This window comes from Euleptes europaea, chromosome 6 (assembly GCF_029931775.1).
Source record: "Euleptes europaea isolate rEulEur1 chromosome 6, rEulEur1.hap1, whole genome shotgun sequence".
In the NCBI taxonomy this organism is placed as follows: domain Eukaryota; kingdom Metazoa; phylum Chordata; class Lepidosauria; order Squamata; family Sphaerodactylidae; genus Euleptes; species Euleptes europaea.
In genome coordinates, this window is record NC_079317.1 from 102,984,779 (window position 1) to 103,012,303 (window position 27,525).

At 44.5% G+C, this 27,525-nt stretch overlaps 2 protein-coding genes across 2 annotated transcripts in view; both read right to left on the reverse strand.

Moving 5' to 3' along the window:
* Positions 1 to 27,525, reverse strand: part of SELENOH (selenoprotein H) — a 416,044-nt gene that overhangs the window by 80,071 nt on the left and 308,448 nt on the right. The window lies entirely within an intron of this gene.
* Positions 1 to 27,525, reverse strand: part of ZDHHC5 (zinc finger DHHC-type palmitoyltransferase 5) — a 74,687-nt gene that overhangs the window by 5,272 nt on the left and 41,890 nt on the right. Inside the window, exons 4-8 of the mRNA XM_056850817.1 lie at positions 16,253 to 16,374; positions 14,496 to 14,653; positions 12,725 to 12,897; positions 12,463 to 12,565; positions 12,292 to 12,383 (exon numbers count right to left, since the gene is read on the reverse strand). Coding sequence (XP_056706795.1) covers positions 12,292 to 12,383; positions 12,463 to 12,565; positions 12,725 to 12,897; positions 14,496 to 14,653; positions 16,253 to 16,374 — 648 coding nt within the window. The remainder of the gene's footprint in view (positions 1 to 12,291; positions 12,384 to 12,462; positions 12,566 to 12,724; positions 12,898 to 14,495; positions 14,654 to 16,252; positions 16,375 to 27,525) is intronic.

A 27,525-nucleotide genomic window follows, 5' to 3' on the forward strand; every position in this document is an offset into this window, starting at 1 on the left:
TATTCATTCATGTAATTAAATGTAAACAGCTTTTTCACACCAGTAGTCTGTTCTTACAGGCAGCTGTGAAGGGTGAACAAAGCATACTGAAGGAAAGGATCACATAGAGCCATGGTAATGCTGAGCAGAAAGGTTAGTGTTACTAAATTATAAATTGTAGGACAGACATGCAGTGCACAAAAATGAACCAAAAAAGCTCAAGTGGCAAATGTGTATTAAGTATATAGTCATCTGTACAACAAAATCCTATTATAAAGAATATTTACCATCTTTAAAACAAGACTTTTTTTTTTTTTTTAACTTTTGGGGCTTTTGTATTTTCAACTCACACACAAGTTTACCAATATGTAATACTGAGAGCCAGCATGGTGCAGTGGTTAAAGTATCGGACCAGGATTTGGTAAACCCAGGTTCGAATCCCCACTTTAGCAATGGAAGCTTGCTGGGTGACCTTGGGCCAGTCACACACTCTCAGCTTAAATTACCTCACAGGGTTTTTGTGAGGATAAAACGGAGGAGAGGAGAACGATGTAAGCTGCTCTGGGTCTCCATTTGGAAGAAAGGACAAACGTTGTCCCCATTCTATTACTGGAGAGCTCGGACGGGGCAGGAGAGCTGCCATTCCCCCTGGCTTGCAGACAGCAGCAGGAGGGTATTGCCTTCCATTACATGGGTCCTGCTGGCTGTAATCATTCTTGTGTGCACTTTCTCCCTCTGCACTTTGTGGCCAATCACTCCATCAGCTAGGGAAGATGCTGGAAACAGCTCAAATGAAGAGAGGACTTTCCTGGGCTGGGTAGGCATGAAGGAAGGAGGCAAGGGAAAGGCCTTCACGAGTTACAGGCACAGAGGAGCAAAATGGCTCTACCTTGTACCCATCCCAGAAATCCCTGGGGGAACACCACAAGCCATCGGGGCCCAAGAGTTGTGGCTGTTGGGCAGCACCAAGCTGAAGACGCAGGTGCTCAGGTCATTATCCAGTAGAGCATCTGCAGCAGCTGACAAATACTGCTTTCCTCAGGGCTGTTCTGTGAATTGTGAGGGGTAAGAGAAGGAGGAGGTGGCAGTGACAGGTGGGGCTTGAGGGTGGGGAGGGGGCTGGGAGCAGAAGGACCCCTCATGCTGGCTGACTTGCCTCTTTCTGGGAGGCTTGTCGTCTTAAATTCAGGATCATCTTCTTTTATGAATTGGCTTCTCTTTTGGGTGGGGGTCACCTTATATTCAGGGTATAATCTTCCCTTCAAATTATCAACATAATTATCAACATTATCAACATTTCAGCCAACACATTTTATGCTCAAGTGTTTATAAATGGATACAGAAGGTCTTCTGCTAGCCTTGTAATTTGCCTTTTGCTGGCAAAGTGGCCAAATGGCAAACTGCACAATACTACTGCAACATCTTTTCTCTAGCTTCAGGATAGCTGTTTAAGGCTACAAAAGGCAATGGTGAACCATGTATTTAGGCACGTCAGTGCCACCCTTGAGGGGAAATCAGGACTCTGGAAGTCAGGATCTGGCTAGTTGCCACTGCTGTTATCCACCGGCCCATCTAGGTGACCTTTACCTCTGCTTTGTCTACTTATCTTTTCTCTATGACTGGGCAATTCATCTCCAAAGCCTATGTTTGAATGCCACAGGAAGGAGAATACAGCTGATCCATTGCTACTGCAGTTACCCTGGGGCTTTCAGGGCCAAGGTGAGCAGCAGTCCCTGCGTTCGGCTTCCTTTCTGTACAGTTGGATAAGAGATGAGCAAATGGACTACTATCAACAGTACCATTCATTCTCACTCTGAGGGAGGAGGGCGTCTTCAGCTCGGGTTATTTCCTTTCTCATAGTCAGGGAAGGCAGGAACAAAAACTCTATGGTTTTCCTGTCCCCCGGGGGAAATGACCCCCTCCTTCATCACAGCTCCAGTTTTGTTTCCTGCCTTTGTTAGGGAAGGAGTGTTTTGCAGCTACTGCTGCTTTACATTAGAAAACTACTTCTTAGATTAGACTTAGTATAGATTAATTACTCAGTATTGTCTTCCCCCTTGGCTATCTGTTGTTTGTGACTCCCGAAGCCTTGGGTTTTCCAGGCAGAGAGAGAGAGAGATGTTTTCCTGCCTAAAAAAGATGGCGGCTCCTGACAAGGACGAGTATCTCTCGTCGCTAGATTTGGACCCGGGACTCCTTACGGCCGCGGATCGGAGTCGGCAAGACTCCTTACCCGCCCCTTTACCTAACAACTCCGGTCCTTGTAACAAGGGTCTGAAGCACAAGAAAGCGCCATCAAACAAAGACAAGGGCAGTGGCGGATATACATTTTGGGGGCCCTGAAGCTTGAACTGTTATGGGGGCCCCTTCGCAACCAGCAAAAATAGGACAACATCCAACAAGGCCCTGGCCCCAGCCTGATGGAATGTTTTTCTAAGTAACATCAGGGCCCTATGGGACCTTCAGAAGTTCTGCAAGGCCTGTAAAACAGCTATTCCACCAGGCCTACAATTGAGGGTAACCACAGGTTGTCATCATTACTGGCCTCCCTCTCCTCTTCCTCGGGGCTTCTGACATGAGGATCTGGCTGCTTGGCCGGGCCTCCAATGGCCCTGTAATTATATGACTACCATCTTGTTAACCGTATTGAATGGTTTTATGAATTTTATTGATTAGTTATGAATTTTAGATATACTGTATTTTTCACTCCATAAGACGCACTTTTTTCCTCCTCAAAAGTGAGGGGAAATGTCTGTGAGTCTTATGGAGCAAATGTGCGGACAGAGCCGGCTGGGCACGCTGGAATGACGCGAGCTGGCTCTGTGTGCCCCGTTCCAGTGCTCCCAGCTGGCTCTGTGTGCCCCGCCCACCTCCCAGCTGGCCGTCGGGGCGGGGCACACAGAGCCGGCTGGGCGCGCTGGAACGATGCGAGCCGGCTCTGTGCGCCCCGCCCGCCTCCCAGCTGGGAGGTGGGCGGGGTGCACAGAGCCGGCTTGCGTCGTCCCAGTGCGACGAGCACGCGCCCAGCCAGCTTTGTGCGGCCCCGCCCGCCTCCCAGCTGGCTGTCGGGGCGGGGAATGCCGGCTCACGCCATCCCAACGTGCACGCGCCCAGCCGGCATTCACTCCATAAGACAAGTTTTTAGAGGAGGAAAACAAGATTTTTTCTTGTTTTCCTCCTCTAAAAACTAGTTGCGTCTTATGGAGCGGTGCGTGCTATGGAGAGAAAAATACGGTATATGATTTTATTATGATTGTTGTTACCTGCTGTCAGATAAGAGAGAGGAATGGGGATCTTCAGTAGCTGCCACCACTCTGGTGTGAGCCTAACTCAAGAAGGCCAGAGTACTCTGCCTGCCCCTGGCTGCTTCTTCTCCCAACAGGGTATACTTTCTAGGTGACCAAATGAGGCATAAGGACCCAGGCCAGAGTAACAATCAGTTTATTAAAAAGGTCTAATAATAATGATAACTCAAGCCACAATAGGACGACAAAACCAATAAAGGCAGGCAATCAAACAAATAAAAACCCTAACACATCTATCTTTACTGTCCCAAGCCATCTCCTGGCACTAGGCCTCAGGCTAACTCACTCCTTCCTGGAGGAGGGATCCCTCCATCTGCAGCAGCCTCTCCCTAGGAGTGAACTCCCTCCCTTTTCAGGCAAGGCATTTTATTCCTTCTCCCCAGGCACCACTCCCTTATCCCTGATTGGCCCTAGCCTTCCCTCCAAATCCTCTTCCACCAATCACAACGCCCAGAGGGTACCTGGGAGATGTAGGCCTGGTAACTACTTTAATATAGGCCTCTCTAGGGCCTATAGGCTGCACTTAAGGCCTAGGATCATGACACCCACCCTGAGCCCGGTTTTGACCAGGAATGAGGGTGGGCTACAAATTTAACTAATAAATAATAATAATAGGGAGGGGGTCATCAGAGGGATAAAGAGGTGAAAATCTGATCTTTTGGTGTTAAAATGCACAAGCGAGACAAATGCAGCCTGAATTGAGAATTCAGATGTCTTTTTATGGTTCTGATTGGCTCTAGCCTAAGGGCTGAGCTATAGAATTATTAAGCCGTGCACCAACAAAAGATTTGAGGATCCAGCTCCCAAAATGTAGGCTATGAATAGATTCTGGTTAGCTCAGTGAGCCCTTACAGCTGGGGGTTCGAGCACTGCAAGCCCCCAAGAAAATTTTGAAATTTGACCAATTACAGGGACATTTTGAAGCTGACCATATTTCCTTGAGACAAAAACGGGACATTGGGATGGCAAAAACGGGACAGGGGTTATGTAATATTCTGTAATCATGAAAAAGCAAGATAAAAAGTTTTAGTACCCAAACATATTGAGCTTCTTCAGTGACAGAACCCATACAAAAAATTAGGCAGACTTAGAGAAATTTAAAAATAATACCGTTATTTTATACTACATTTTACTATATTTTAGTTGTTTTAGCTAATCACTATATTTCTCAAACCAAGAGCTTAAATGAAAATATTTTTTATGCTCTGTTTTCTCAATATGTCCCATATTTTCTCAATATGTCCCAACTATACAGCAATAGGGGCTGTCATTCCAGTCCCAGAACACTTGTGCTAGTCCCGGGGGCTGTCATTCCATCTTGGGGGATGTCATTCCAGTCCCAGAACACTTCTGTTTATCCCAGGGGCTGTCATTGCACCCCTGGGGCTGTCAATCCAGTTCCAGAACACTTCTGCTCATCCCAGGGGCTGTCATTACACTCTCGGGGCTGTCATTCTGGTCCCAGAGTGCTAGTCCCATGGGCTGTCATTCCAGTCCCAGAGTAGTGTATCTGGGTTTAAGGACCTTACTGGAAAATCCATTCCACATTTTCTTTGCAACTCTTTTTGTGCTGTAATGTATTTCAATGGAGCTCATGCAAGCCAGTTGGCAATCCAGGCTCCCATTATCTTCAATGGGCTGTGCAGCCTCTCCCATTGTTTCTAATTGGCTAGCCTGTCATTCGTTTTAGTGCATCCCACATTCACCTCCTTGCTTTCACCCACTCTCAGAAAGTAGCTGCGATGATCCCGAGGTGGCGAGAGGGGAGGGGAAGGCAAGTCTTGTGCATTTTTGGCATGCTGCTTCAGAGGCTCGCAACAGCACAGCGGGTGGGAACATGTTGATTGACAGGCCACGTTTTGCTTCCACCCATAACTGGAAAGTTGTGCCTTTTCCTTCCAAGTTTAAAAAAACTGCATGGTGAGGGCAAGGCAACAAAACTGGCTTGGTTTATTCAAAACGGGACAAAATAGACATTTTAATTAAAAAGATGGGACGGCCAGGAAATACGACAACGGGACTGTCCTATTCAAAACGGTAGGTATGGTCAGTCCAGTAATAGAGCATGTTCTAAAGTCAATATTAAGTTCTTCAACCCATTGGCTTAGGATTCTATCACTAAAAAACTCCATTGATTTAGTAGAGAAATTCACTCATTAAAAGAAAGTTGCTTCGGGGGCCCCTCCAGGATTGGGGGCCCTGAAGCTTAAGCTTCATTAGTTTCACAGTAGATCAGCCTCTGGACAAGGGGGAGAAAAGAGAAAAGACGAGGAGAGTCTCCTCAGGTGCAAGAAAGACCGGTGCGGCTTCTAGCCGGCCACCAACCTCCAGCATCGCAACCTTCGTAGCAGAGAGAGTTAAAATAGGTGCGGCTGCTAGCCGGTCGCCAGGACAGAAGGCAGTGGCTCATTCAAGCGACGCCGCTGCTGCGAGTCACTCAACCGACGCTGCGTTGGTGGCCGGGAGCGGGCAAACTGCAGCTCCCCAAGAAGCCTCAACATCCACGACAGACGGCCGGCAATCAGGCACGGCTCCTAGCCGGCCGCCAGGCATAAAGGTGCGGCTCCTAGTCCTCTTACTGCAGCGCCCAGACGACTCCTCCCGCGCGGAAGAGAATGCAGCCCGCCAACAGACGCAGCGACTGATTGCAGCTCCGGAGCTCCTGGTCGGTAACGTACAGCCGCGCGCGCCGGCTACTGATGAGGGGGGACTTGCCACTTTAAGACTAGAGATCACAGAGCTCGTAAGAAGTGTCTTCATAGAGGGTCTGCAAGCAGCACAAGTCTCTGCCACACCCTCAGTGCAGGGTTCAGTGCATGGGTGAGCCTCTAATCAGGATCCCATGGAGGGTCCCAGCCAAGGCCATGGAGACTCCCTTGGGGGGAGGGAAATCCACCGGTACAACAAATCATCCAAGAGGATCCCCCCCCCAAGACTTTCAGGAGCCACTTCATCCCCTGAGACTATGGATGATGAGGCTCGAGAGGAGGGTGAGTTTTCCTCCGAGGAGGACCTCCCTCCTGCAGAGGAGAAACAACTAAGGTTGTTTCCACAGGAAGATTTCACCCCCCCCTTCTCACCAAGGCCCTAGCAGCCCTTGATTTTACCGATGCCCAAGACACACAGACCCCAGACAATGCAAGGGGGTCTAAGGAGTTTTTCCATAGGCATCATGCTCCCTCCAGGGCCGTCCCAGTCCGAGTATTTCACATCTCTGATTATGGCTGAATGGGAAAAACCCCTAGCAGTCAGGCAAGCGCCTGCGGTCACCAAGAAATTCTATACCCTGACTAAGGCCTCAACACAACTACTACAGGTCCCCGTGGTGGAGGCTCCTGTTACCGCCCTGCACTCATTTGATTTAGTAGCAAGAGATGGCAAGGGCTCCATTAGGGGCCCCCTAGATAGAAAAACCGAACTGGCACTCAAGAGGGCACATGAGGGTACCCCAAAGCTATCCATGAGTAACTCAATCACATCTGCCCTCATGTCCAGGGCCATGATCCTGTGGATGCGCAAGCTACACCAGCTTATTCCAGAGGACAATAAGAAGGCCTTAGAGGGCGTCTCCAGAGTCCTTAAGGCGGTTACATTTTTGGCCGATGCCACCCTGGACAATCTTTCCTTTTCGGCAAGAGCTATAGCCACACAAATGGCAGCCAGAAGAGCCCTATGGCTACGACCATGGCAGTCCGACGGAACTGATGGGGTTCCCTTATCAGGGGACCAAACTGTTTGGGGAACAACTTGACACTATCTTGGTCGAGACGTGTGACAAGAAAAAGGCGCTTTCATAGGGACCAGAAAGGTTCCTCTTCCCACTCCTTTCGATCCTCTCATTCCTTTCAGAGATTTAGGGGTGACCAGAGAAGAGGCCACTGGAGCTCATCCAGAGGATCCTTCCGTCGGGGAGCCGTTCCTTAAGACCTCCACGCTTCTCGCAGGGCTACTCCGACAAGTCAAACAATGGAGCTCGGCAACCCACACAGTGACGCCGGGGCCTTCCCAGTGGGGGGTCACCTAAGCCACTTTGCAGCCAGGTGGGAGACCTCTCACGCAGACCATTGGGTGGTTCAAATAATCAGACACGGCTACCTAATAGAATTCCGACGCTCCCCTCCCGACAAGATTATTTCCCGCTCACACATCCTCAACGAAGAGAAAATTCTCTGCACGAAGGCCATCTAACACCTGCTGGACATAAGAGCAGTCGAGCCCGTAGAGTCCGCTGAGCAATTTTTAGGGGTCTACTCCATGTTCTTCACATCGGTTATATGGAAGCAATATCTAATCAGTTAGAATTATACCCAATTCTTTGCATAAACTCGGATTAGTGAAAGAGAATGCCAACTGTCAAGATACACAGACTCTTTCCAAACTTCCTCAGGACTTCTTCCTGCACCTGATGGCTATCACACACCATGCTTTGATAGCACTTTTAATACTTGCATCACATTGCCACATGCCATGTGCTTGGCGGAGATACACTCTGTTAGAGCAAAGACTTCTAAAAGGATGAAGTCTTCACTGGCACTTCGTGTGCAGGATGAAAGAGGGAGTGAGCCGAAAAATAAACCAGGTTCATGCTCAATAAAAATTCTGGGTTATTGTGATATTTGAATAGAGCCATTTAAAACGTTTTCCCTTCTGAGTATGCCAGCAACTAGTTAACAAGGTAGTGAACCACATTATCAGCAAGAGTACAAATGTATGTACACACACACTCATCTCTCTTTGGAAAGTATGACTTGGATACTAACTACACTTTCCACTGTTCGAAGACACTTTTGCCAGTGGAGCAAGGTGGGAGAATGCATCTGCCAACTCCCCACCACCACCAAAGATTGTTCTTGGGTCTAATGAGTGGGGGTGGGCATAGCAGGCTGTAGCAAACGGGGGATGTTTAGAAAATGTCCGGCAAGCACTGCTGCATAGATGTGTAATTCAAGATGGTTGGCTTCACTGAGGAAGGCTGAGAAATGCCTAACCTTGTCGGAGATTCCTTAAACAGAAGAGTGGTACTACAATAATATTGTGTATCAACACTAAGCACAATTCTCTCTTACTAAAATAATGTGTTTCAGTAATAAATACAAAGAATTTAATTGGAAAATTGGTGGGAATCATATTGAACAGGTTAAAAATTATAAATACCTGGGAGTTGTTTTCCAATGTAATGGAAAAGCTACTGCACATATCCAATCTAACACTCTTAATGCTCAGAGAAGTATAAACGCTATCCTCAGATTCTTTAGGACCAAAGGGGCAGGGCATATTCCATCAGCTCCAAAACTTTACTCAGCCAAATCCTTAGCTCAGTTTAGTTACGGGTTCCAATTAGGATTCACTACCAACTATATGGCTATGGAAAGGGTCCAATCAGGCAAGACAGGAGGCTGGTTTGTTTAAGGTCGAAAGAAAGATTTGGCAAATCTCCATCAATTATTGGCTGAGAGTTCATTTAACTAGGTACATGTTTGATTACGGATGTACATAATTTTTACTTAGTATGGAGGCTTGGTTTTTCCCCCCTTCTTTTTAACTCTAAAATTGAAAATGTGTAGCTTTTAGTCATGATTTGCTGTTGCAGTAAAACCTCCCTGGCCCAGAGATGTCTATCTGGCACAGGGAGGACATAGCTGTGTAACGTGTTTTGCTCTCATAGGAAATAAGATTGTGTGTGTGTTTTAACTGGTACCTTTAATGAATTGTTATTTAGGGTGCTTGCTTTGTGAGGACACTGGCCGGGTCCTCCCTTGCTCTCCCTACACTCTCTCTCTCAAAAATGAAACGCAGTTTTCGCGCAATTGGCAAAATAGAAAGTAAAGTTGGAACGTTGCAGAAAGCACTCCCCCCCCACCCGCCCCTGCATGCTTAGAATTCCAATTGCAAATGTGTATTAATGCCCTCCCACAGTACCTGGGAGAGGTTAATTTCATTGCAAATTGGAAGTCTTCTCTTTAGTGAATGATAGTATATTTGTCAACCTGCTACCTTTTCTCCCTTGTGCAATTTAAAGGGGACGGAGAAGAGCCCGTTCTCCCCTCCCTTGCCTTTCTTCTGGTGAGAAATGCAGATATGCTGTGAGGAAGGAAAGCTTTAGAAAGTGAAAATTAAAGGTTTGGCTCATGTGTGGGAGCAGCCCACAACAGATAGCAACCTGATAAGTAATTTGGGTTTTTCTTAACCCAAAAATGGGGGACTGTCGCGAGTATTTTTGGTATTGAACATTAGTTTATATTAAATTTATTAGTTTATATTAAATATTATTAGTTTGTGTTAAGAAAAACCAATTAATCTGTAGCTTATTAATCTATAACTTAGAAGCCATTCTAAATGAAGACCTGACTTTTAGCTGACATCAGCTCTAATTAGGCTCTTGACCCTAAAGGGCACAGGAGCTAGTCACCCACAGCACATTACGTGCTCCAAATCAAGGCCGTTCAAGCAGGCGGCAAATTGTCTGCTCACGTAGGGGGAGATTGTTTTGGTACATTGATGGATGGACAGGACAACCAGTTAGCAGACTCGGACACTGAAAGAATTATTATGGAACAAGATATTTCTAAACAATCTAGTCATGATTTGTGGAAACTCATTTCCTAAAGAATGTGACAGGGAGGGGTCATTTGAGACCCTCTCCTCACGATCCAGACCATATAAGGCTGATTCAAATGCCCAGTCTTTGTCCTTCCACGGAGAGATCACAGACCCTTTGAATATGGTTGCCATCTCTGTCTCTCTCTTTGGAAGTGACCCAAAGGCCTTTGTTACTGTTTGTCTGTCAATATGTGTACGTTTGTTAAGTGCTGTAATATATATTCAGTTAAATATTGCTTTCTCCTTTGCTTCATATTCTTTTGTAAGTTCAATAAAACTGTTTGATTTACTCTTCATATGGTTTGAATGCTGCTTAAGGGTGACTGTGTAAGAGTGCTTCTCGCTATGCAAAGTATGCAAGGTTCTTTTCTATTCAGATCTCTCTGGGTTCCTTTTTGGTAAGTGAAATGGGCAGGGAAAAACATGCACAACGAACTACGGGGGGTGGGGAAAGGAAGGTTTTCTCGCCACAAGGTGGTTTATGTAATTTTTTAGCGTGGATTATTGATTGCATTTTATATAAACGCCGGTTTAAGACTGTATTTTATACATTTGCTGGTCTATGATCATAGCAACAATAAACTAAACTAAACTAAACTAAAACAGTTCTCTTACTAAATCATCATCAGGTGAAGCAGAGACAAATGCTATAAATTGGTGATGCACACATAGTGAAAATATTAAAGTTTTAAGAAACGGATCTACTATTACTACCAGAAGCAGCCTCCAGACCGGAGAAGTTACAGAAAGAAGCCAACTATGATATTTTATTCCAGTGAAGAACCATCACAGGTGAAAGGTAGGTTATAAGCTTAGTATGACAAAACAAAACCTAGTCATGTTTGCTTCTTTGGACCAGTTTTCATTGCAATCTTTTGTGACTGCACAACAGCAAAGAAATGGGTTGTATATCAGGTTAATCTATTTGGTGGTTATTCTCTCATACACTCGAAAGACGACCAATACTTGTCTATAGCAACACAATGTACACCAAATTGTGACCCAGTAAGACACCTTTTTATGAGCCCCGTGGCGCAGAGTGGTAAGCTGCAGTACTGCAGTCCAAAGCTCTGCTCACGACCTAAGTTCGATCCCGACGGAAGTCGGTTTCAGGTAGCCAGCTCAAAGTCGACTCAGCCTTCCTTCCTTCTGAGGTCAGTAAAATGAGTACCCAGATTGCTGGGGGTAAAGGGAGGATGACTGGGGAAGGCACTGGCAAACCACCCCGTAAAACACAGTCTGCCTAGTAAATGTCGGGATGTGACGTCACCCCATGGGTCAGGAATGACCTGGTGCTTGCACAGGGGACCTTTACCTTTACCGTTTTTTAAGACTCCTTTGGATGAAGTAACGCTTCAAACTCTGCCAAGCAGAGTAGTACGATACAAGCCATTATCTATTAGTTCAAGTGTAAATTTAAAAGGCTGTTCCTGTTTTCTGTGTCAGAACTTAAAAGGAAAGATTAAAATATTGCAAAATATTGTTAGATGTGATCATGACTTATGGAGCTTTTATAATCATGCAGAGTTCTGTCCTCCCTAATTAAATACAGGTGGTTGTAAGGGGAGAAATCACTGAAACCATCACAAACTTAACCTGTGATGAACAGACCATGTCCTTCACATCAAGCAGGAGTACTATGTTCAACACGTAAGATTCTCCCCAATAAACAGGATGCTGGGAGGGCTAGCACTATTCATTGTTGGTTCTGCAAAACATTTACCTTGAGTGATGTAAATGGAAGGACTACTCATTCACAAAAGTGGATTGCATCCATTAGCGTTTAAAGGAACTCAGAGGTATAGAGGAGAAGCTAAGACAGACAACTTTCAGATTCATTCATCAAAAACTACTCCTGCATCTCTAGATATGCATCAGCACCCACTCTACTTCAATCTCTGGCAAAGGGTAGGAGAAATCTGCAGCTGTGGTTCCAGGCTACAGTTCCCTTAGGCCTGATCTTGCTATGAGCAATCGCGCAAGAACAAGAGTCCTGCTGGATCAGACCAGTGGTCCATCTGGTCCAGTATCCTGTCTCACACTGGCCAACCATTTACCAACAGGGCATGGAGTCTGAGGCCTTCTCCTGATGTTTCCTCCTGGCACTGGCATTCAGAGACTTACTGCCTCTGAATTTGGAGGTTCCCTTTAGTCACCATGGCTAATAGACCTATCCTTAAATGTAATGCTTTTTTATAGCTGTATCCCTGTGGCCATCAGTACTTCCTCTATTGCTTGCTCTATAGCAACACTTACCTGCTGAAATATTTATAACTGAGCTCTGGATATCATCCATCACCTTTCCACCCTTCTACATGCCCTCCTCTCCCCGTAATTAGAATAAAGGCTTTCCCTCTCTCAAGGAAGGATAGTGCCTCTACAACTTTAATATCTGGGACAAACTTACCTGGGTGCTGGGGAGCTGCAAAGGACACGGCTGACATTCTTACAGCAGCCATTGGTAAATGGGTTTACTCCACCCCGGAATTTGCCAGTAACCTGCCAAGACAAAGATTTGATCAGGGGAACCAAGGTACTGTGAAGTAGGATGGAAAACTAAGTGTGAAATACATCATACCTGTTCATTAGTAGTGCGACCCCTAGCTACCAGCACTACATGGAATCCTGTAAGGCCAGCCACAGGAATGAAAAACAAGCCAGCCACACACATCACAGCCATACTGTCAAACAGTCAAGGAAACACAGTTAAAGACCATCATGTAATGTTTTGGGATCCCTTTTCCCCAACATAATAATTGTCTGGCATTCTGTCTTATGCAGACACATCAATTCTCATCTTTATTAAGGAACTCCTTGTACCTCTAGCAAATAAAGGATACGTGACAGCCATGCGGATCCCAGAGAGCTCTTCCACTTGATACAGAACATACAGTAAGCCAAAGCCAAATACACCCATAATATGTGCTGTAAGTGAGAGCAGGAAGAGGAAGAAATAGCGGTAATTGCGCCGTCCAATGCAGTTGTTCACCCAAGGACAATGATGGTCAAACTCCTGTCAGTGAAATGTAAACACAGAAAACTGAATTAGAGACTTGGTGTCTAAGAGAACGCACTAGTTGTGCCTAATAGCTGCAGAGCCACTCTGAGCTCCAGCACATCATCTACTCCCAGCTTTCACCCCACTCAAATTTGACAGAGCACATCCCCTCTCCCTCTTCAGCTGATTGAATACACAGGAACACACAAAGCTGCCTTCTATTGAATGAGAGCCTTGCTCCATCAAAGTCAGCATTGTCCACTAAGACTGGCAACGGCTCTCCAGGGTCTCAGGCAAAAGTCTTTCCCACCTCCTGGCCCTTTCAACCGGAAATGCCAGGGATTGAAATTGGGACCTTCTGCAGGCCAAGCAGATACTCTACCACTCAGCCACGGACCCTCTCCAAAAGGACTCTTCTCTGAAAGGCTAATTCCCAAACCAGAGGATGATACAACTCAGCAACAACAAGGGCAGGCAGAAGATTGAGTGTAGTTGATGAGTACACCACAGAATGTCTCACAGCCATTTTACTTTATTGCCTCCTCATTTGAACTTATTTTTTTAATGCATGTCAATTGTGCTGCGTGTGCAAAACTTTAGAAGGCCACCCCATTTTCGCTTATGTTCTTGCCTGGGTTTTCTGTCCTCATGTGGAGCAGCACTAAGGAGTCTGGCTGGCGCTTTTCTAAACTTTCACTGTAGGATGGTGGTGTGAACTGCTCAGTAGTGCTGGTGGTGCAAGGGCAGGATTTAGTACTCTAAGCTGTGGCCGTTCACACAAGTCGTGGGCTTTGGCAACAAACAGAGGGTTTTTTGTGTGTGTGCGCAAGAAATTGTGTGGTGCTCATAGCAACAAAGGCAATAGCATAGCAATAAATCCACCAGCATTAGCAAGTCCAATTTCCTTACCATGAGGGTAAATGGGAGAGCTCTGTGCCCAGGTGCATGTTCTGCTCATTTTCTTGCAACTTCTGCACTGTACCCCCTATGTCTGCATCTCTCATGCTGCCCTCTTCTATCTACCCTCCATCCAAGCCATTCATGTTCTCTGCTATGCTTGCTTCCCTTGCAGCTCTCTACCAATTCTCACATGCTACAGTGTATGGTTGACTTGTCATCTGATCTGGCCTGATTCACTTTGTACTATTTGCTCTGCTTCTGTTTTGAGTTCTGTCATGGATCCACCATGTCTGTGACAGAGCTCATCTGCTGGAGTTATCTGACCTGCATTCACTTAAACACTTGCTTGGGACTCAGTTGTAGCCTGGATTGGTTTCATTGGTCTGCAGTTGCCTGATATCATGGATGGATGGTAGTGTCTGGTGACAGGGAACTGGCAAGCAGAAGCAACATCTGTACACTAAACAAACAGTGATTTTTCTACAGGCTGCTCCTCCTGACCTACCGTTATAAAATGGGCCATGATTATGAACCATGTGACTATTATCTTACTTTGGTTAAAAAAACATTCAAAGCATTCAGAACCAGATCTGAACTTGCCTTGAATTACTGCCCTGAACTTGATCTCAGAATGCAGAGATACCCCAAATGCTTCCGTCCCTGTAGGTTAACCAATTCAGGTCACCTTAGACCTTCTCTTCCAAGCATCTTACCTCAACACAGTTGTCACAGACACTGCAATGGGAGCAGCGTGGAGGTCGGTAGAAGCGGCATGTTGCACACCATTTCATGCGCACCTGGATTCCCTTTATCTCCACTGTCTTGTAAAGTGGAGCTCGGAAGTCATCCTCCTTATCTTCATCCTCATCAGCTGAAATGGAAGAAAACACTCAGATCTAGTGCTATAAAGCAAGCTAAGCATGCCACTATGGTTAATCTGTTATAGGTAATTACTGTTGATATTATTTTCTAAGGCTGATTTTTCAAAATGTAATTTTGGTGCCATTGCCATATTTACTATAAGTTGCCTTGGGCTCTTTGGGTGAAACATACATTTTAAAAACATACAGTTTAAAGAAATTATTGCCATGGCTTCCATCCTATTTTTACATCACCAAAATCAACAACAGCCAGGATTCCCAGACCTTTGGACTGCCTTTCATTTTGCACTATTGTGGGAGACCTTTTCCAACCATCAGTAGATTCTCTAGGCTTTGATTTGTCAGTAGATGAATGGAGCCAAAGTACTCCGACCAAAATCTTAAGATCCACAATACCAGTTCAGTGTCAGGCCTACTCGGCTGAGTCTCAAATAGTTTCGTTTTCTCACAGACTTTCCTCCACAGATTGTTCAAGGACTGTTTTCCCTAAACTGCATTCCTGCTCCCTTTGAAGCTAGCTAGTGCCCGTGGGAGCTGGGAGGCCTCTAGACTGTTTGAAGTAATCTCATGAGACTGTATTGCTGAACGCTTTTTTCAATGCTCTTATATTATCAAGTGAATGCCATTTGCCCCCATTGCTGTCTTTGGATTTCTAAGCTCTGCTTGCCTATGATATCATTAAACCATCTCTTTTGGACTACTCAGTCTCCTGGTGTGGCTTTTGGTTGTCGATGGTACAAGTGCTTACATTAAGACAGCAATCACACCTCTCTTGTCTGTCAGGCTGGAACCCCACGCGGTTCGCCCGGACCCGGGTTGTGAGAGGATCTGCTCCCCGGGTGGTGGGTTCCTACTTGGAGCCCTGGAAGGCTTCCATCCTTGGTCCCTTCCTTTAGGATCAGCGGCTGATGACCCCGAGCTCGTACGGGACATTATAGCTGAGTTACATCGAACTGATGCGGAAGTCAATCGCCTGACTGGACTTGTTCGTGCTCAGTGGCGATCTCTAGCCGCGACAGTCCCCTGGACCTCTGACATCGCGGATACCAGCGCCTGCCAAGACCTTCACACCCTTAATTGGTTGCTGGAAGATGCTCGATTAGCGGCAGAGGATTTACAATTGTTGACTAGCCTGTTGGCCGGACTAACTGCCAGTGAAACGCAGACTCTGGCTGCGGTCCCGACCCGTCCTGCCAGGGTTCCGGACATGGCGACCCCGGTCACACCGGCCCCCAAGCTCTGCCAAGCGGAGGCGCAAGCGGTGGCCACACGGGTGGCTGCCCTTTTCCGTTAGTAGGGAGGCAACGAAACGAACGCGGCTATCTTCGGTAGGGAAGAATTGTCTTTGCTCCCTCATATAACTATCCACATGATGTAAATGTGCTTACCATTCAGGCCAACTCATGAATTCTGCACAATGGCTGAGTACTCAACATTTCACACTGAAACAGGTTAAGGCTAGAAAATTACTAATCAGAGGTATCAAAAGTTTATTGCCCTGAATGTGAAGACTTGAATTAGCAGTGAACAATTAAAAAACCTTTTCAGATCCATGCAAGATGGTTGCCAGGCAGGAACACACTTCTCACCTCGAGGAAATATGCCTGGATCCATGAAGGTGGCCATGCTGAAGTTTGCCAGTACAAAAAGGAAGACCACAGCATTGTAAATGGGGATGACTGGAGAGACGTGGAAGCTGAGCCCTGGGCACCTGCACAAACAGAAGGGGGGAGGTGAGTTGACAGCCCTGGCAGCCTTTAAGTAAACTGACAAAAAGTTTGCTTCAGCCTCCAATACAAGGTTTGAGATCTTTTTCTAAAGCTGCAGAATGACAGATAAAGAAAAAGAATAATCCCCCTACTCCCCTGAACAAAGCAGAACGAAGTTACTCTGTTTCTTGTCTTTACTGCTGGTATTTTCACAGAAGCCCTGCATAACAGAACAGAGTCCTCACTGTATTTCAGTGTCTCAATGTACAAGCTGGGAAGGGGTGGGGCTTGACTGAACCTGTCCCTGAATAGGTGGCGACGTCTTCCACAACTGCTGTACTGGCAATAAAAGAATCACACTTCTGCCTTGCATGCTATTTGGTTTATTTCAACAGACATTCTGAAACATAACACAGGTGCATTATTTGGACAAGATGTCCAAGTTCTTAAGAAAGTTGCAATCTATAGGGCACAACCCAGGTTCTTTCATGAAGCAATGTACACACCAGGATCCAGATCACAGTATTCAGGACCTGCATTAGCTATCAGGCTTCATTAAGAGAATTTGTGCCCTTGCAGAAACAGGGCACAGTACAGCCAGGGCAAAGAGACTTTGACCTCACTTCCAAGCACATACAATTTCCTTGGTGCTCAGCAGAAAGGGATCTCAGAATCTACCCTTGTTCTAAGAAGTGCATACTTTTGCAAAAGACAGTTTATGGTCAAGGAACTACCCAGGCTAGATCCTGACTGCCTTATAGTAAGTGGCCTAGGTAGGGCACATTTAATAATACACTTATCACAAGCCACTAACAGTGCAGAAGCACTGCTCCGCCCCCTCTTATACAATCAACTTAAAAAGACTAAATATAGAATTTCACACCCATACAGTATTAATATTCACAAACTAGAGACTCCTTCTGAATTAAGCCTTCTTGGAAGATGGCTTGATACAACCATCTCCCAGCACAAATGCACTTTGATTATTTGGAAGACTAGAGACAGAAGACATTATCTGAAGTGTTGTACGTTTTTGTCACAATCATGCAGTGCCTGACTACCCAACTATACACACAAGAGGCTGCTCTTTGGCTAGTGAACATTCAGCAGATACAACATCACCAATCTTAAAATTCAGGAAAGAAAGACTACATTTTCTTCCCTTCATAAAATACAGAATCTGGCCATCCTGGCATCTCTTCTGAGATGAGCACAGCAAAATGGAACAGGCATCACCAGTTACAGGTCTCAGATCAAAGGAACAAATGAAATGCTGCAAAGCTTTAACACATACCCTGCAACAAACAGGAAGACAAACTTATCCCCTTACCAAGATAGATTTGGCAATCAGGAAAGGCAAAAAAATGGGTACAGAATGTTGTTCATAGCTATAGATGGAAAAAATTAGGTCAAATTTCCAGATGCCAGCCTTACTAAATATTTCAAATTTCTAATTATTCAGGAAATTAAAACCTATTTTCCCCTAAACCCCTTGTCATTCCTAGACAAGCTCATTAACATAAACAATACAGTGGCATATATATACTTCTCCTGCATTTCTATGAACCAATTTCATGCCTGAAAGAGGTGGATTGGTTTAAGCAAGAGCTGTTGTGGTGAATAGGGAAATATTTGGCTGAAGTCACTTCAGTCATAAACTCATTAGATGGCCTTTGTTAAGCCACAATTTACTCGGCCCTCTACCTGAAGTTTAAGAAGTTATTGCAAGGGTTCTTGAAATAATCCGTGCAATCCTAAATGGGGGCCAAGCCCCACAGGAGCCGGCGTGACCCCTATGCCAGCATCCTTGCCACTTGTGCCATGCAAACTGGTATGGACGCCAGCATAGGGCAACTTACGCCATCGCTGGGGAGTGACAGTGCTCCCTGTCGGTATCGTCCCAGCATATATTCCCGCACTGGCATTTTGGGGAATGTTCCTGGGGGTGGAGCTGCCTTTAGGCAGCTTCCTAACCCCTTTCACCCTGGGAATGCCCCTTTACACTGCAGCAAGGCTATGACAGCAAAACAGCTGGGGTAGCCTCGCTAAACCCAATGGGCAATTTTTTCTTTTTTATATATTTTAAATGTTTTTATTTTTCTTTGTTATGCCTGGGAAGCTTGTTGGAGGCGATGTGGCTGTGCTGCTCCTGGCCATCATGTTTCTACCCCCCAACCCCCCAAGAATGGGCTGAATGTACATTAAGTGTTTTGAATTCTCAGGAAGGAAGTATGATGTATAAATGCATACTATTTGCATAATTAAACTTTTGAAACTGGTATTCATTGCACAGGGCTACCAGTTTTAATCATAAATAATTTTCTGAAGTCAGCACACATATGATATGCACAAATAACTAATACTGAAAAAATACCATCAGTAAGTTGTATCTGCTTACCCAGATACTATATAAGCATGTATACAAGCTCTTTAAATGCTTAACAGTTTTGGACAAATGACAAGCAACTGTTACCCAACTTGTCAAGAGGATGTGATGTAGTAAGGAAGAAGAGAAACAAGTCTAGCCTGTCTGACCAGACAGTCCAAATGAAGAAAAACATCCCCTATTAAACCAGTTGCACTAATAGACTAAGCGTACAGGAGGGACAGAAGGCACAGTAAAAATCTCCTTGGAACCAAGTTAGATAAACCCAAACGTTTACCCACTGCACTAAAACCATTAATAGAACTTCAGAGCAAACTTATCAATAATTGGGCAGCAGATTCAAAAGCTCTCCACACCTATACTGAAAAAGGGACTATAGCTGAGGTGTGGGGTTTAAGGGCTGACATATAAATGTAGATATGAATAATATATACAACGCTTGATTGCAGATAATTATTCTGCATTTGCATGTGATGTACGATAATGCTTCCAACCCAGGACTATACCTGCATCTGCATCTTAAGGGAAACACTCAACATATTTTAAGTAGTTATTCAGGCCTGTAACAGGGTATACTACTTTGCAGTTTCAATGCTTATGGATTAATTGGATTCTAATCTACATTACTAAAAACAAAGAAGAGAGCCTGTGTGCTATTATTCTAGATTAATAGGGAGTAAAAATAAAAAATAAATAAGCCTCCAAAGTTCTAATTTCTGATACATTCAGTGGAACTCACTATTATTAATAATTTCATACTACTTTTCAGCCACTAGGCCCTCAAAGAGATTTACAAAATAAATGTATAACAAAACATATATTAGTTTTGGACTACACCTTAAAGATGTAGATGTACCAAGGTAAAAACAGATCTAAGGAGGTGCATTAATATAAGCAGTTGTATATACAGCAGCTTCATTTCCATGTATGCACAGGAGCCCAGTAATCATTACAAAACTAAGACTACTGGATGGGTCTTTAATTTTTGATTATGCAACCTTGTAATTATAAGCAATATTGGTCTTCAGTTAGCTATTTGCAACTGTATCCCAGCATTACTTTGATTACCATGTTTTGCACATATAGCACAGATAAGCTGATGAAAGTTAGGTACTACTAGAAACAAGGGTACCCTGATATATCATCGTGACTGCAGAGAATAAAGCCAAAATTCATGTATCAAGTCAGCTACATGTATGTCTCTCTGATAAAAATGAAAACTAGCATTTCCAAGATGTTGTGTAACCAGTGGTGTGGGTTTGGGAGGGAGGAGGGAACTGAATTTTTTTTAAAAACCACAATTCAAATTTAAATACCACCTCTCCTGGTATACCCCTGAAGGACACTAAGATCGTCCAATGAGAACTTACTGGTGGTCCCTGGCCCTAACAGTGAGCGGCTGTCCTCGACAAGAGCCAGGGCTTTCTTGGCCCTGGCTCCAGCCTGGTGGAATACTCTGCCAAGGAACATCAGGGCCTTGCGGGACCAAAGGAAGTTTCGCAGGGCCTGTAAGACAGAGCTTTTCCACCAGGCCTACAACTGAGGGCAGCCGTGAATACCATCTGTTCTGGCCTCCCCACCCCTCCCTCTTTCAGGTAATTGAATTGGTTGACAGAGAAGCAGCCACCTGTGTGGGCTCTTACAGTAGAATGGGATTCATATGCCATCTGTGATTATTGTTTTAAGGTATGATTTTATTGATGGTTTTATTCTTATTAGTATATGTTGTGAAATTTTAGAACGTGTTATCCGCCCTGAGCCTGCTTGCTGGGGAGGGCAGACTATAAATATGAAAATAAATAAATAAAGACAACAGCCCTGACAACTGTAGATAAAGAAGCTGCATTTAAATATGTGCATTGGAAATGTTTCCATGGAAAAATACAGTATCAGGAAAATTGCTGGGAAATTTTCTATCCCGCATTTCTGGTAGATAATTCTCACCACTTCCCACAACAGCATCATGTGCTTTCCAACAGTGTATCTTCCTAGCCCTGCAGCACCAACTCATTTCACTGCATTAGTATAATATTTGAAATGACTTTATGATGCTGGTGCGACATCCATGTTGTTACACCACTACAGCAGTTTGTATTCTGCCAATCTGAACACTTTTTATTCAAGCAGTGAATTGTTACCTTTATTCCTTATAACACATACTGTAATGCAATCTTTAGTTTACATGTTAATTTACTATTATTTCCAGAGTATTTGTTTTCAAGCTAATACCAGTGTAGGTAAAAAATAGAACAAAATGATCCTTGCCCTGGTTTACAAATTTTACAGGACTGATTAAAATTAAAACTCATATGTTCTGAAAACCTATGCTACACTGTAAGCTCACTAAAATTAAAGAAATACAAGCTGAAGAAGCCCTTACTTTAAGAAAGCAACATTTGCCCAGTGCTATAATTTGTCCGTTTCTTGGTCACCAGGGGCACGAAACAATTGCCCTGACACCCAAGACTGGCAGGCCCAAAATCTAGTACAGCTACAGCTGACATGGCTGTGTTCATTCAAGGGCTTCTTCTCCTTTAATGCAAAACAGGAACATACAGCTATGTGCACAGCAACTTGGTGTTTTCATGTATGAGGGCATGCTCTTTACTAGTTTGGATACTATATGGAAACAAGTTTCCCCCCGTTAAGTAAACAAGGGCTTTCTAGGGATAAAATAACGTGAAAACAGCAACATTTTAACAAAATATAGGTAGCACACTTTAAAGTGTAGTATGCAATTCTAATAACTATTTCCAATTCCAGAACATTTGATTTTCCCTTTGAGACTAACATTTGCACTTCCTTTTCAAACAGATTCCCCCCCTTTATAATAATGTATTACAATTTTCATATATTTTTAAAACACTCAACTACTGTTTACTTGTCTGATAACAGACTGAATGGACCATCTGCTAATTACAAACTATGCCCAGGATTCAAAGTGAGGCCTAAAGCTCAGCTTCCTTCTCTACTCAGTCTGACAACTGACACTTAAAGCTGACTTGAATCCCATTTGTAGCCTCTCTACTACCCTAGTCACTTCAAGACAATCAAATAAACTCTCCTTTGGTGAAAACAATGCCAGTATATTCAATAGATTAAAATAAATACACCATTTAAAAAAAAATAATGACAGAACTCTTCAGTCCAGTTTTAGACTTCTAAACACATCCCTGCCCTGAATAGCCCCAGGCTAGCCTGATCTCCATCAGATCTCAGATGCTAAGCATGGTCGGCCCTGGGTAGTATTTGGATGGGTGACCTCCATGGAATAGCAGGATCCTGATGCGGAGGCAGGCAATGGCAAACCACCTCTGAACATCTTACCTTGAAACCCCTAAAGGATTACCATAAATCAGCTGTGACTTGACAGCCACCCCCCCAAAATCTTTCCTATAAGATCTCCCAGGCAGTCACACAAACCCGATTCAGTACCCAAGTACTCATACTATATCAATGCTAATTGTGATAATTATGATAATGCACAAAATGTAAAAGTCATGTTTAGACTACTGCTTGTATAATCTGTAACCCAACCTAACCCTACATTTTGACAGATTATATTACACTAAAATTTCTTAATTTTCAATGCTAATGCAATTCAACATGACTTTAAAATTAAAGACCAGGTTAAAGTATGTAGATCCATAATTCTCCCACCTGTTTTTATATTTCTCTTCCTCCCTCTGGACAGGGTGAGGGACATCAGCACGACAATGGGTCAGATGATAAATCATGGTAAATTATGGTACAGCTGCCTTGCACAAGCCTTTAGTGGCTCAGGTGGTTCAGAGGGGAAGGAAAAGGGGGGCAACAATACATAGTCCTAGGAATCATCACCATAGAGCAGCCATGGGGGGCCCCTAATTGACTTGGTCAAAAAGTGTTGTGTTTGTTGGATATGTCACTGCAACCACTTCAAAATATTCAACATTCGTTAGGGCATGACTCGTGCAACTGAGTCCCAGATACTTTTTCTTTCATAGTGACAGCCCAGTCCCCTTCATCTTCTTCCTGGAGGCCAGAAGGGATGAGGGGTGGGTGGGGCAGGTATTCCTCAAGCTATTCCTATGGGTAATAGCAATACAGCGGAGGCGGGAGGAGTGGAAAAATCAAACTGCATTGGGCTGCTACAGATGTTTGAAGGTAGAAGTAGAGATTAAGGGATGTGCTTTGGATTGGTTTAAATTGTTCCTTATGGGCTGGACTCAGAGAGTTGCTGTTCAGGACTGCTTGACTTTGGTGTGGGACTGCCTTGTGGGGTTCCATAAGACAGCCTTATCCTCTATGTTTTTCAATCTAGCTCTAAAATCCTGAGGATAAACCATTCATTGTTTTGGAATGGATTGTCATTAAAATGCAGATGAAACCCAGTTCTACATTTCTTTATCCAAATCGGCTGGCTGATACTGTAGAGACCCCTGAACTTATGCCCTAGTGCAGGGGTCTGCAAACTGCGGCTCCTGAGCCGCATGCGGCTCTTTGTTGAGTGCGGCTCTCCGAACTTGGTTCAAAGCCCCTGCTCTCGCGCCCGCTCGCACCGGCAGCCAGGCTGCGGAGCAGGCGTGCCTGAGAGAGCGAGCGCGAGAGAGCAGGCAAGCGGTCGCGCTGTCGCTTCCCCCCCCCCCCGCCGTGGAGAATGGCCAGGTCCCCCTTTCCCTTGCCCTCAATGGTTGCCCTCTAGCCACACAATTGCTGGGCGGGCCAGGTCCCCCTTTCCCTTGCCCTCAATGGTTGCCCTCTAGCCACACAATTGCTGGGCGGGCGGCTCGGCGGTTCCTGCCCCCCGCCCACCTATCAGCTGTTGGGCGGGGCGGGCTTCCTTTGGTAGACCTGGCTGGCTGAATCCCATTGGGAGGCCATGTCTACCCACTTGCTTTCTTGGCGGTAGACCTGGACTCCGAGGAGGGAAAAAGTCCCCCTTTAGAGGCCAGGTCTATCCATTGGCTTCTATAGGTCTCCGGAGGCCAGGTCTACTGCCAAGAAAGCCAATGGGTAGACCTGGCCTCCCAATGGGACTCAGCCGGAGGCCAGGTCTACCAATAGGCTTTTATGGCGGTAGACCAGGCCTCCAGACTCCAGACGGAGAGGGGGAAATGGCAGGGACTTACAATTTAATCTTTATCAATAAATACGATCACTATTAAGTATGATATCAAGTTTTATTCAGTGTACCTATAGCTTAATTAAGACTTAAAACTTTAATTAAAGTTTATTAAGTTAATAAACAGTGTACCTACCTATATAGTTTAAGTTTAAGAAATTTGGCTCTCAAAAGATATCTCAATCGTTGTACTGTTGATATTTGGCTCTTTTGACTAATGAGTTTGCCGACCCCTGCCCTAGTGCTATGGTTAAATGGTTAAGGGTAAACGTGGTTAAGAGTGGCAGACTAATCGGTGAACCGGGCTCAATTCCCCACTCTTCCACATGAAGCCTGCTGGGTGACCTTGGGCCAGTCAGTTCTCTCAGAACTCTCTCAGCCCCACCTACCTCACAAGGTGCCTGTTGTGGGGGGGGGGAAGGCAATTGTAAGCTGCTTTGAGACTCCTTACGGTACAGGAGAAGTGGGGTATAAAAACTTCCTCCACCAGCTGAAACTGAATCCTGGCAAGAGGGAGGTAATGTTGGTTGGAAAGGCAAGGCCTTGAAGGACATGGTACTTGTCCTTTTAAGTGGGTCCAGCTGACACTTGCTAACTCCATTAAAAGCCTAGGGATGATACTGGATCCAGTTTTATTTCTGAAGAAGCAAACTAATGCAGCTGCAAAAACAGCATTTTATCAACTTCACTTAGCTAAGAAGTTGACCTGCTATTTTGATTCAGCTGATCTAACTCCATTGTATGGTTCCTTGACACTAGACTATTGTAATACACACTACATGAGTCTCACTTAATAACAACCCAGCACTCCAGTTGGTACAGAACACTGTGGCCTGACTACTATAGGGTGCTAAACAGAATGATGCATATCACTCCCATTCTGCAGATAATTTGTTGGTTACTGATCAGTTAACAGTTCAATTCAAAGATCATCTATAGCACTGGATTGCCTCTCATGCTAATTCTGCATGACAGCTGAGCTCATCTGGGCAAATCCTTCTGAAGGTGCCACCCTGCAAACAGGTTAAATCAGTAACTGCATGTGCATGCACATTCTGTGTAATGGCTCCCACACTGTGTAATGGCCTTTGGTATGTTATCAGGAATGTCACCACACTTCTATTGTTTTGCAGAATGTGCTTAACAAATTTTCAAGAGCTTTTTATAAAGGGATCAGAATCTATAGTATGGGATCAGCTTAGTAGGTTATTTCTATAAGAGACAGTATTATGGTGAATTGCAATATTTTACATATTATTCCTCGCATCCTTTACTGCAATTCAATCGCTTCTACCTTTGTAACTCTTTAGTATGTTGTCAAGCTTTAGACAGTGTTGTTTTCTTCGTTTGTCTACACTGCCTGTTTTGCTGCCTTAGACAGGTTCTTTTGTTTGCTCGCACTGCTTCCAATTTTTCAGCCCTAGCCCCATTATATCATTCTGTTTATTAGATATCTTTGCTGTTTGATTGAATTATTATATTTTGTAATCCACCTTGCATTTCAGTGAGACAAGCAGGCTATAAATGAAATTAATAATATAGAACCAGTAGCCTTTACACAGGGAAGCATGATAAACGGTAATGTAAGGCATAACATAGTGAAAGGAATGAGCTGATAAGCCTGCCTAACCTAATGCCACTAGGTCTTTGGTAACACTAATTATGATGTAACCAACTGTAATAAAGCACTGCATCTTGTAAGAGCCAATGCTGCCTTCACCGATAGAGGATAGTGATGATCATGGGGTTAGCCTGTCATGCCAGCATGGAATGCACCAGAATGGGATGTGCTGGGTACACAGTATGTTCTAGGGTATGACAATCACATCGTGCTGCATTGCTCCACCCACACATGGCCACATGCCAGTCCATTCCTCATTAGCCACTTCAAGTAACTACTCTGCCTTGTGCTCACTTGGCCCTCTGTGCTTCCTATACCAAGATGGCCCCAATGCTGCCTCTGTCCAGCTTGAATCAGAATGAATGAAAGTGAAAGCATAATAAGCACACTGTGACTATGACTTTCAGTACTCCAGGCTGGCTCAGAGCAAGGTTATCTCTGCATACTGAATGACTGTGGGTGGGCTGAGGGGACAAAGCACCCTTGCAACTGTGCAGCCATGTACCATAGGTGCTGCTCAGAAAAAAAGATATTGACTTTTACATCTGTAAAAGATGTTAATTTTGTAGCTTAGACAAAGGAAGCCAGTTGATATTGCATACCTTATGCTACAAATTTAATACAATGCCATTAACACCCCATGTGGTTTTGTTTATAAACACATGTTTCTGCCTTGGGGTAAAATCCAATTTGGGGAAATACTAGGCTCACAGTTCCTAACATTAGGTGACACTGCAGTCATCAGTGCCAGGGCAGATATTCACATGACTAATCCATAAAAGAAACACAGGTAGAACCTTGAGATCAGAAAATATTAAGATGGTAGGGAGGTTTCAGAAGTCCGTTTCGCAGAAAAGCCTGAGCTCAGGACCCAGCGGGCTTCCCTTTTGAAGGCACCAGTGTAATACCCTAATCTGCTTTGCTGCTGGGAGTTTAATCCCAGATTTAGGACAGCATCTGTCCCTCTTTCCCCAATCAGAGCAGTCGGGATCAACAGATGGATTTAGGCTGCAGAAGCACAAACAAAGCCAGGAAAGGAAACGCTCAACTACCTGAACAAAATGACATATGGAGCAAGCCCAGTAAATGACAGTGGGCTCTGAACCTACTGAGGAAGTCTGAGGGACCCAAGCTAGATTAGCAAAGGATGAGTAAGCCACCCTTCCCCATACATTCTCTCCAACCAGAGCTTACTACCAAAATATCCATAAGGAGGCAATGGCCAGTTTTGCTCTTCCTTGTGTTTGTGGGTCAGTGGGAGCACAGGCTTAATCTCTAATACAGGGCAACAAGGCTGTAGCAGCAGCTAAAAACCAAGCCAACAAGTCCAGCCTATTGGCACCAGGCCTGCTAATGAAAATCATTACAAGAATGAAAGGGTAGTGGTTGGAGGCTGGGAGAAGGACACTTAAACTTCAGCCGATTCTGAACAGCAGCATCCAGCAACACAAACAGCCATGTAGGAAAGCCAGAAAAGAAAATACTTAGCAAATCATCTGAAAAGATTACAGAAGATACAGAAAAATCTTCATATGAGTCAAAGAGAGAAATTCTCTTGGGTAAATAAAAGAAAAAATATGGAATGTTTTGCCATTAAACTAAGGCAACCGCTGATGGTCTGGCAACCAGTTCATCTTTTCTTGCTGCCCAGGTATCCCATCATTATCTAGACTGAGTAACTGGTCACTTATTAGACATGCAGATATTATTTTATTATATGGTTATTGGTAGTCTGCCTTTCTTGCTGAGACTCAAGGCCGAGATCATAAAAGCCATTACCATTTTAAAAATCCAGAGAAAACAGTTCACAAAACAGACAAGAGACCCTGTGGAATTAAAAACCTCTTGAAAATTGAGATAGATGGCAAGGTATGCCAAGAGGAGTTGATGTTGTTGCTGATCAGGATGCATCCAAAATAAAGTACTTGGAGTCTTTTTAAAGGAACCATAAAAACAGCCATGCTGGATCAGATCAAGGCCCATGAAGTCCAGCAGTTTGTTCAGAGGCCAACCAGGTGCCTCTAATCAGTCCACACACAAGA